This window comes from Berghia stephanieae, chromosome 2 (assembly GCF_034508935.2).
Source record: "Berghia stephanieae isolate SIO BIC M18660-M18661 chromosome 2, UCSD_Bste_1.3, whole genome shotgun sequence".
In the NCBI taxonomy this organism is placed as follows: domain Eukaryota; kingdom Metazoa; phylum Mollusca; class Gastropoda; order Nudibranchia; family Aeolidiidae; genus Berghia; species Berghia stephanieae.
The window spans coordinates 66669712-66679711 of NC_088361.1; the positions used below are offsets into that span (position 1 = coordinate 66669712).

A 10000-nucleotide genomic window follows, 5' to 3' on the forward strand; every position below is an offset into this window, starting at 1 on the left:
TGTAATGGATTTTTTTTAAATGACGCAAAATATTGTCCATTACAACAATGGTAAACTAGGCCTATAATAATTACGTTCGGATGTCAGACCTGTATAAATGTACACATCGCCTGGAAAACATATTTCCATTTTAAAGAGGTGCAAAAGTCACCAAGACAAACTAAATTTAATGGAAAATGCAAACTTTTGATATAATATCTAGATATGTAGCAATAAAATGTTTGCACGAGAATAAATCACAAACTTACGTGTGTAAAGTTAAATCAGTGAGGAACAGAAAACGTAATGCAGGAAGAGCTATGAGCAAGCAGCAGCAACGTTTTTAAAATGAGCAGCATAGAATGGTTAACAAGTTGTGAGCTTTCTCAAAATGTTCCATTAATATTCAGGAGGAAATTGAATGTGCACTGATTAAGAATAGGTTGTTGTGAAATATGGCTCCCAGAATGGAATTCTATTCCAAGATGTCTAAAACAATATGTGAGATAATATTTTCTCTATGTACAACCAATATAAGCAATGCAGTTAAGAAGCAATATAAATATGCATTGAGAAATGAGAAAAAGGCAAATGAAAAGTTTAAATGTTTGTAGCTATCATCACTATGATGCTTGCATTTTTATTTTTTGATGCAAGAGGTAGAGAAAGAAGCGTGAGATAAACCAGCTCTTACCTGAGGTGACGTTTTCTTGCTATAGGTCTTTATGATGATGGATTCGTACTGCTGGAAAATACAATGGCTAAGTCCAAAAGAGCGACGCAGTTGTTCACACAGCGACTCCATGGGGATGAGACCAGCCTCCTCCGACTCTTCCATGCCGCTGTCATGTAAGGAATTGAGAGATAGAGATCGCTGGGACTCTGTGAACACGCTGGCGAGTTTGTTGTTGGCACCAGAGGCCGCTGTGGAGTTTGTCGACGAGTAGCAGCCGGAAGGATGCTGGCTGTGAATGGCGGTGGTCGCCGTGGCATGTTGGTGGTCTGGGGCTTCTGTGGTGACATTGTTGGTCTCTTTGTTGTTGGTTTTGATGCTGCCGTTGATGTTGTTGCTGTTGTTGCTGGTATTGGCGTGGGATGACGAGGATGCAGAAGAGATTGGTGATGATGGAGAGGAAGGGGGTTCTGGAGCTGCTAGGACTGGATACACTGCACACAGGTAGGAGTGTTTGAAGGTACGCATTTCCTGAAACCACAAAATTAAAGAAACAAGATGGAATAAATTAGAAAAAGTACTCAGATAATAATAAAAAAAAAGATAAAACATATCCTCATTTTATAAAAAGAAACAAAACAAGCACACAATCAAATAGATCCTGCAAACTTTCATACGTGAATATTTCTTACAATCCAAAACTATTTCAAGTCATTGAGCATTACTTTTCTCTCTCTCTCTCTCTCTCTCTCTCTCTCTCTCTCTCTTAAAAAAATAAATTAAGTCACATTTCTGCGTTCATAGATTTAGTTTATAAGTCTGTCTGTACGTGTGGTATTTATTTGTTTGTGTGTGTGTGTCTGTGTGTTTGTGAGTGAGAGAGAGAGAGAGAGAGAGAGAGAGAGAGAGAGAGAGAGAGAGAGAGAGAGAGAGAGAGAGAGAGAGAGGACGTGGCATAGAAATTTGCTTTCATTGAGTTTTTCGCGATGAACGGAGTATGACAGTATAAAACATCTTTGAGTAATTTATACTAAGTTGAGTGGTAAAGAAAGAAATAACATGGCAAATGACATACCTTGGGCTCAAGATAAGAGAAATCTGACAAGAGTTGCTTCTTCTTAGCACTACCTGTTTAAGGAAATGAATTAAAATTTAGGGTTATTAATTGAATCAATGTAATATAATATGTATTGTTATGTATAGGAAAATGATCGAATAAATGGATAAAATGTGATAAATAGGTTGTCTGAAGGGACTTATTGATTGATTGGTGAGTGATAGACGAAGAACAAGATGGCTTGATGAATTGAAGGTTTGAACAAGTCAATACTAAACTGGTGGAATACACGAATAATCAAATTAGGTTGAGGAAAAGATGGATAAATGGATATTGTATAAATTATAGATGTTTTATTCTTTTCTATATTAGGTTACGTCTACCCTTAGTCTACATAAAACGAAAAATTAAAACTATAATAGGTTGACTCTGTGATCCTTCAGGTCATACATCGTCCTCAATATTTCTTGACTTTGTTCCTGAATAGGGCATCAGGCTATGATAGTAGTAGTAGTAGTAGTAGTAGTAGTAGTAGTAGTAGTAGTAGTAATAGTAGTAGTAGTAGTAGTAGTAGTAGTAGTAGTAGTAGTAGTAGTAGTAGTAGTAGTAGTAGTGGTGGCAGTAGTAGTAGTAGTAGTAGTAGTAGTAGTAGTAGTAGTAGTAGTAGTAGTAGTAATAGCAAAAGTAGTAGTAGTAGTAGTAGTAGTAGTAGCAGCAGCAGCAGTAGTAGTAGTCTTAGTAGTAGTAGTAGTAGTAGTAGCAGCAGCAGCAGCAGCAGCAGCAGCAGCAGTAGTAGTAGTAGTAGTAGTAGTAGTAGTAGTAGTAGTATAGTAGTAGTAGTAGTAGTGATATTACTACTACTACTACTGCTACTACTACTACTACTACTACTACTACTACTACTACTACTACTACTACTACTACTACTACTACTACTACTGTTTTTTGTTTGTTTGTTGCTTTAGGTCTCTTCCAACACAATTGAGGTTATATGAGAGACCGCTGAAACAAAAAAAACAAGCAATCTAACAAAAATAGTACAAATGTAAATCAAAATCATAACCTAAAGATATCATAAGCTAAATTATAAATAACCAAGAACAAACAGGCAGAAGATTTAAATATCCCCTGTCAAAAATACAATCACAAACCAAAGAAGCAGGATAGGCTAGTAAAGAGAAGAAGAAACGACATCACTATCGGATCGTACACCCATGCGAACATCATAGGTATATGATTCAAGGGTGATGCTCCCATCCAACCACCCGCTACTACTACTACTACTACTACTACTACTACTACTACTACTACTACTACTACTACTACTACTACTACTACTACTACTAATAATAATAATAATAATAATAATAATAATAATAATAATAATAAGAAGAAGAAGAAGAAGAAGAAGAAGAACTTAAATAGCGCTAATTCTTTGATGAACGAATTCGAAGGTTGACTGAAGTGAAGAATTTATCAATAAAGATGAGAGAAGATAGATTGAAATGGTTCGGACATGTTAAGAGGTGGGAAGGAAAGTATTGGATATATAATTAGCGGGAAAGAGGAAAAAGGGACGCCCAAAGACGAGATGGTTGGATTGGGTCAAGGACGATATGAAAGAACTGGGCCTGGAGGAGGGTGATGCTATGAACCGAGATACATGGAGATGTGGATTCATTGTGGCAACACTGCACAATGCGGGATAAGCTGAAAGAAGAAGAAGAAGAAGAAGAAGAAGAAGAAGAAGAAGAAGAAGAAGAAGAAGAAGAAGAAGAAGAAGAAGAAGAAGAAGAAGAAGAAGAAGAAGAAGAAGAAGAAGAAGAAGAAGAAGAAGAAGAAGAAGAAGAAGAAGAAGAAGAAGAAGAAGAAGAAGAAGAAGAAGAAGAAGAAGAAGAAGAAGAAGAAGAAGAAGAAGAAGAAGAAGAAGAAAGAAGAAGAAGAAGAAGAAGAAGAAGAAGAAGAAGAAGAAGAAGAGAGAAGAAGAAGAAGAAAGAAAAAGAAGAAGAAGGGAGGAGGAGAAGAAGAAGAAGAAGAAGAAGAAAGAAGAAGAAGAAGAAGAAGAAGAAAGAAGAAGAAGAAGAAGAAGAAGAAGAAGAAGAAGAAGAAGAAGAGAAGAAGAAGAAGAAGAAGAAGAAGAAAAAGAAGAAGAAGAAGAAGAAGAAGAAGAAGAAGAAGAAGAAGAAGAAGAAGAAGAAGAAGAAGAAGAAGAAGAAGAAGAAGAAGAAAAAAGAAGAAGAAAAAGAAGAAGAAGATCCTTTGTGATATTAGAAGATAAGGAGATAAAATGGCTCACCATCATCCCTGGGTCTACTTGAGGGAACAACTCTGATGGAGTTAAAATTTGATCTCTTACAGGTCAGATGAAGACAACATTTACGTAATCTGGGTGAAATTTGAAGATCAAGAAAATAAATTTAGGAATCTAAATTGTTCAATAAATAAGCATGGATAAATTATTTCCTCAAAAACTGGAATAAGGGTTATATAACTTAAAGATGCATTTAAAAAGTAAAATACCTTTCATATTTCTACAATTTTTTAAATGCAAAATTAAATATCAAAATGAATTTCTATTAACTGACTCTTTTTTTCTCCAACTGTCCTTTCACTATTCCATTCTATTATTTTTAAAAATTATCTTTCCATATAACAAAGGTTGGGTGAAATCTCATAATATATTGAGAAAAAAAAAGTTACGGGATTTGATTAATTTTGTTAAATGCAAAGTGTCTGTTTTACTCACTCGAGTTGACTGAAATAATTGTGGATCTTCTTGATTGACAGACTCTGACTGTGAAAAATAAAGAAAACATAATATGTATTAAATGAAACGTGACTAAGTTTTACACATAGGATATACATTATATACAACAATGGTTTTAAATTACATCTATCTAAATGGCCACTAATCCTAATCAAATTCTGAGTACAGACATCATGATTGAACGCGTCAGCAAACACGATGAATAAGACCATAAAGTCGAATGATAGATGTCATATTCAACGAGGATGAGGACGAAGAGGAGGAGGAGGAGGAGGAGGAGGAGGAGGAGGAGGAGGAGGAGGAGGAGGAGGAGGAGGAGGAGGAGGAGGAATAGGAGAAGAAGAAAAAAGAAGAAGAAGAGAAAGAGGAGGAGAAGGAGGAGGATGGGACTTACCTCAGAAGCATAGATCCTAGGCTGGGTGGCGAGTTGGGAGGAGTATCCAGACCACCCGTGAATATCGGGAGGTTTCCCTGTGCCCATAACTGTTCTTCTGCCTCGTTGACGCAACGGAACACAGTCTCCGGTTTCAACTGGGCCACCGAACTGTGCGTGGAGAACATGCCCTATGGAGAAAAACAAATGATGATGATGATGATGATGATGATGATGATGATGATGATGATGATGATGATAATCAGCAACAACAACAACAAGAATAATAATAGTAATAATAATAATGATAATAATGATAATAATAATATATTTCACACACACAGACACACACACACACACACACACACATACGCAACACAACAAACAAAAAAAACCCAAACCAAACAAAACAAGGAAACAAAAACAAAACAAAAAACTCAACAACAAATAAAAGACCCCCCCCCCAAAAAAAAAAAAAAACACAAAACAAAACAAAAAAAAAAAAACACAAAAAAACAAACAAACAAAAAACGAAAAACAAAAACAAAACAAAAATTAGGATTAAAACTGAAATTCAACCAAAAATGAATTCCACTAAATCAAACAAAAAAATCAATTTCGATCAACAACAGCAACGATATCAGCTCGGAAATATTGCACAACTCAAAGACAGCCATTGCTCAACTAATGTTATTTTTCTCGATAGCAAACACCAATTTTTTGGTCTGTATATAAATAAATCTAAAAAAGACAATATATTAAAAACAAAAACAAAACAAAACAACAGTAAAACACAACAAATACCCACGCACGTCAGCGCGTGGGGTTGTTTCGTTTGAAATAAAATTATTAAAATAACACCGACAAACAAAAATAAATAAACACACAACAAGTAAAGAACAAAGCAGATGATTAATCCAAAGTTTTAAGAATTTCCTATTGGGGAAGAACCGAAAAATAAAAAAATCCTGCAACGATAAAGACTACAGGCGACTTGTATTTATTTGCAGGTAAACGCAAGTTGTTATTGGGCCATTATTGTAATGGAAATACTCTCAAACCAAAGCAAAATATTGTCCATTGCAACAATGTTAAATTACGCTCATAATTGCGTTCGATTATCAGACCTGCAAATATGTGCAAGGAGACTAAAGGACATAACACTAACAAAAAACAAAAAACAAAAAAAAAACAAAAAAAAAAAAACAAACAAAAAACAAACAAAAAAATAAAACAACATAAAAACCTATGATAGTAAGCACAGCTCTCTGAGGTAGAAAACGATCACTGTAAGTTGCACTAAGTTTTATCTTGTTTTATATATCTTATCGAAGAAAGAGCCTCCCAAAAAAACCCCTCCCTAATACAAACACAAAATGATGTCGTTGTGTGGCCTTGAGCAATCCTATCCCCATTCAGTTCTGAGAGTATGGTTAACTCTAGTTGTATACCCCCCCCCCCCCCCCCCCCCCCTGGTTATAGCCCTTCTATGTACGTTAACGTTGTTTCCGAGCGATAGGGCCATCAAACAACCTACTATTGCCTTTGAAATCTACTCCTAGTGCCATTGATCAGCATGCATTACAATTGTTTGGACGCCCTAGTTCGGAAATTGCTCTTTAAAAAAGAATATTACGTAGCCTAATGAAAGGATAAGTATGTAAAACAAAGGAACGAACACAAAACAAAAATAAAAACAAAAATAAACATCCCAATACATACATTTAATATATCAAAAACAAAAAACAAAAACAACAATGAATAGGGGGCAGCGTGGCTCAGCGATACTGTCTGCTTCCTACCCGAAAGGTACCGAGTTCGATCACCCGCCGCTGCGCTGTGTGGCCTTGAGCAAGTCACCTCGCCCTAGCTCAATTTGCGGCGCTGCATTGCGGCTGAATCCTGGGTTATTCCAGTCTTCCCTTGGAATAGACCCTAGAGAAAAATTTCCCCTATGGGATGAATAAAGGAATTTTTTAATTTAAAAAAAATAAAAAAAATAAAACACCCCTCCGGAAAAAACAGCAACAAAACAAATAACAATAACAAATCAAAACAAACAAAAATCAAAAGAAAAAAAAACCCAAAGAAAAAGAACCACCCCCCAAAAACGATAGGAAAAAAACAAACAAAAAAAAAAACCCCCAAAAAAAACAAAAACACACGCACAAAAAGAAAACAAACAAACAAAAAACAAATACAAACAAAAAACGTTTCTATATTGTTGAAAGCGAATCCAGAAATCATATCCGTCATTTATTTACAACACCTCATCAAAAGTGTAACATGAAAAAAATGATCATTATTTATAAATGTTTCTCATTAATATTATCAAAATGGTCGCCTCCTTATAAATTGGCTAATAGAAACATTAAGAATGTCAAAAACAACAACAACAACACCACCAACATCAAAGAAAACAACAAAAGCACCAAAAAAAAACAACAAAAAAACCCCCCAAGAAAACAAATAAAATAAAACAATAAAAAAACCCAACAAAACAAAAGAACAAAGAACAAAAAAAAAACTAAACTAAAAAATCAAAACAAAAGAAAAAAACAAAAACAAAACAGAAACGAACAACCTCTACCCCTTTAAAAAACAATATAAAAAAAAAGAAAAAAAAAAACCCAACAAAAACGAAAATAAAAAAATAAAAATAATAATGAACAACAACAAACCAAAAAAAAAAACAAAAAAAAAACAAAACAAGAATGTTATAATCACCAGACAGAGAATTTACGCACAGAATCAAATACGAACATCCGATCACTTCCGACTTTTCTGCATCACTTCACATCTTCATACCAATCAAGTCTTTAGCAACTTTGTGGTCTTGTGTCTTGTGGCATGATACTCGATTTTGACATAATATGGTTTTTGTCGGTCCCAGACTCGATTCTCGATGTAGGCAGCGCAAAGTTGAGTCATTGGGAAAGGCTCTTTACTCACAATTTCTTCCTATATTCAGGTGTAAAATGAAAACCCGACCGATAACTACTCTGTCTTAGTCGAAATATAAAAACTGAACAGACGTCTCGTCTAATAGTCATAATATCTTAAATTATTGTTGTTGGCTTAGGAATCCGCTTTGAGCATATTATAGGGCTCATAGGGACAACATATTTCACTTAGTAAAATGTATATATATATATATATATATATATATAATATATATATATATATATATATATATATATATATATATATATATATATATATATTCTCAACTTTATTTATACATTTTTATGCATGACACGTCTGTAAACGAATTTCCATTTTTTTGGATGAATAAAGTATATTATTATTATTATTATTATTATTATTATTATTATTATTATTATTATTATTATTATTATTATTATTATTATTATTATTATTATTATAATCATTTTTATTATTATTATTATTATCATCATCATCATCATCATCATCATCATCATCATCATCATCATCATCATCATCATCATCATCATCATCATCATCATCATCATCATTATTATTATTATTATTATTATTATTATTATTATAATTATTATTATTATTATTAGTTATTATTATTATCATTAGTTATTATAAGCGAATTATCCACTTAACGCGTTCAATGCTCTTTATAAGTGGTCACTAATTAACAGTAACATTTAACATGTGGGACGAGACATGGCGCCTGTAAAGGTTTTTTTTTTCGACATAGACAACGCTGTTAACGGCCAGGTACTCGTTTTACACATGAGTACGGTAAGAGGATGTCAGTAAATAGCCCTTTCCAAGGACTCAAAATGCGCTTTGCACAGCGGGACTCGAACCTTGGACTTTACGATCTGAAGGTGAGTGTCATACCACAAGACGCACATATTAAGTGGATATTGCGCTACATTAATGCTCACATTTATTTTTCCTAAAAGGAGTCTCCATGACCCCCCCCCCCCCACCAACCCGGTTTTGTACGGCTTTAACACATTCTTTTTGTTGTAACGCCCGCAAGTTGTAAACACGACCAATGTCACACCATACAATTAGAAATAGTTCTATACAAATTCATTGTGACTGTTCAATAGCTTATAATGAACAAGAGGTGAAATAGTATAGGTTAGTAAAGGTGTTATTGAAAACAAGATCGGGGCGGATCATGGATTCTTTGACAAGTTAGAGATCTTGATTCTCAAGGAAAAGAAAACAAGAAAAACAAATTAATTTAGAACTTTTATAAAGCACAATATCTACTCAATGTGCTCATAGCACTTGGCAAGGGAGCCCAAGCCAACAGCAACATACAGCATGTAGTACGAAACAAGACGCCTTTTTTTCTTCTAACGGCCGGGTACTCATTTTACATCTGAGTGATGAGGGGAAGGAATGAGGAAGTCGCCGAGACAGCCCTATTTATCTTTCAGTATAATACATTATTTTCCGTTCTCTTGTGCGTGTCAAGTCATTTTTGTTTGTTTAATATTTTATATATGCCACATTCAAAGTCACTAGTTTATCTACGCAAGATCGGGCTTATAAGAGTACTTTGCTATTTGCTAAATAGACGCAATGTAGATCTAGACCTTAGAATGGGTCAAAGACGTGACGGGGAAACCGATTATTGAAAAAGAATTTCCCAAGGGTGTCCTGATAAGGATTTTTACTCGTATGTCCCAGATGCATTGACCAGAGATGCCATGGTTTAGGCATTTCGGCATTTCAAAAGGAGATCGCTACGAACCTTGTCCTCATAATATCTAATGGCCAGTTGTATAAGTTTGCCGTATGACATTTAAGACGTCAGAAACGTCTTTTCTAGATCCCTACTTTAAGAATCAAATATATCAAACGATATAAGACAATTTTTTAAGACTGCTGAAACTGCAGTATAATGCCTTGATAGTTACTTAGGCAGTTTATGCCTCTCAATTGAGAACCACACATTCCGGTATTATACATGATATTAAAATGGGATATAAAAGCCGTGAACGTTGCATTGGACAATAAATTCTTTTGATATTCCCTCTTTGATACCAACTTTATCGCTCAAAAAGTTATTACACGTCTGTTTTATTTGCTTTTATGCGTCTTACAGCTTTTTCGACACTTCTTGGTCATTTAAGTATCCGTAAAAGGTAATGATGGGATAGTTCAAAGATGATGGTATGCATTTAAGTATAC

General features: G+C 34.4%; 1 protein-coding gene across 6 annotated transcripts in view; it reads right to left on the reverse strand.

The window, feature by feature from the left end:
- Positions 1-10000, reverse strand: part of LOC144965372 (uncharacterized) — a 75576-nt gene that overhangs the window by 29309 nt on the left and 36267 nt on the right. For all 6 annotated transcript variants that reach the window (XM_078900637.1, XM_078900634.1, XM_078900631.1 and 3 more), the window contains 5 exons: positions 4871-5040; positions 4456-4503; positions 4006-4094; positions 1728-1780; positions 674-1183 (listed from right to left, as the gene is read on the reverse strand). In XM_078900637.1, coding sequence (XP_078756763.1) covers positions 674-1183; positions 1728-1780; positions 4006-4094; positions 4456-4503; positions 4871-5040 — 870 coding nt within the window. The remainder of the gene's footprint in view (positions 1-673; positions 1184-1727; positions 1781-4005; positions 4095-4455; positions 4504-4870; positions 5041-10000) is intronic.